This window comes from Crocuta crocuta, unplaced genomic scaffold (assembly GCF_008692635.1).
Source record: "Crocuta crocuta isolate KB4526 unplaced genomic scaffold, BGI_CrCroc_1.0 scaffold127, whole genome shotgun sequence".
Taxonomy (NCBI): domain Eukaryota; kingdom Metazoa; phylum Chordata; class Mammalia; order Carnivora; family Hyaenidae; genus Crocuta; species Crocuta crocuta.
The window spans coordinates 7068470-7068751 of record NW_027532008.1 but is presented as its reverse complement, the minus strand read 5'-3'; the positions used below and the strand labels follow the sequence as shown (position 1 = coordinate 7068751).

Below are 282 nucleotides of genomic sequence, written 5' to 3'. Positions count from 1 at the left end.
CCGCCGACCCGTGCGCCCCCGGGTCCTACCTGCAGTTCTACGAGGGCCCGCCGGGGGCGCCCCGGGCGCTGGGGGCCCCTCTCTGTGGCCTGACCATCCCCGCCCCGGTGGTGTCCTCCGGGCCCTTCCTGGGCCTCCGCCTGCTCACCAGAGGCCGCCAGCCCCGGGTGGACTTCGTGGGCGAAGTCACCTCTTTCCGGCTGGGTGGGTTGGGGCTGTGGGCCGGGACCCGGACCTCCAAGCTGGGGGCAGCTGCGGGCGGGGGCGGGGCGGCTCCCCGGG

General features: G+C 77.7%; 1 protein-coding gene across 1 annotated transcript in view; it reads left to right on the top strand.

The window, feature by feature from the left end:
* Nucleotides 1-282, top strand: part of LDLRAD2 (low density lipoprotein receptor class A domain containing 2) — a 10587-nt gene that overhangs the window by 2480 nt on the left and 7825 nt on the right. Inside the window, 1 exon segment of the mRNA XM_077775536.1 lies at nt 1-204. This exon segment is cut by the window's left edge and continues 11 nt beyond it. Coding sequence (XP_077631662.1) covers nt 1-204 — 204 coding nt within the window.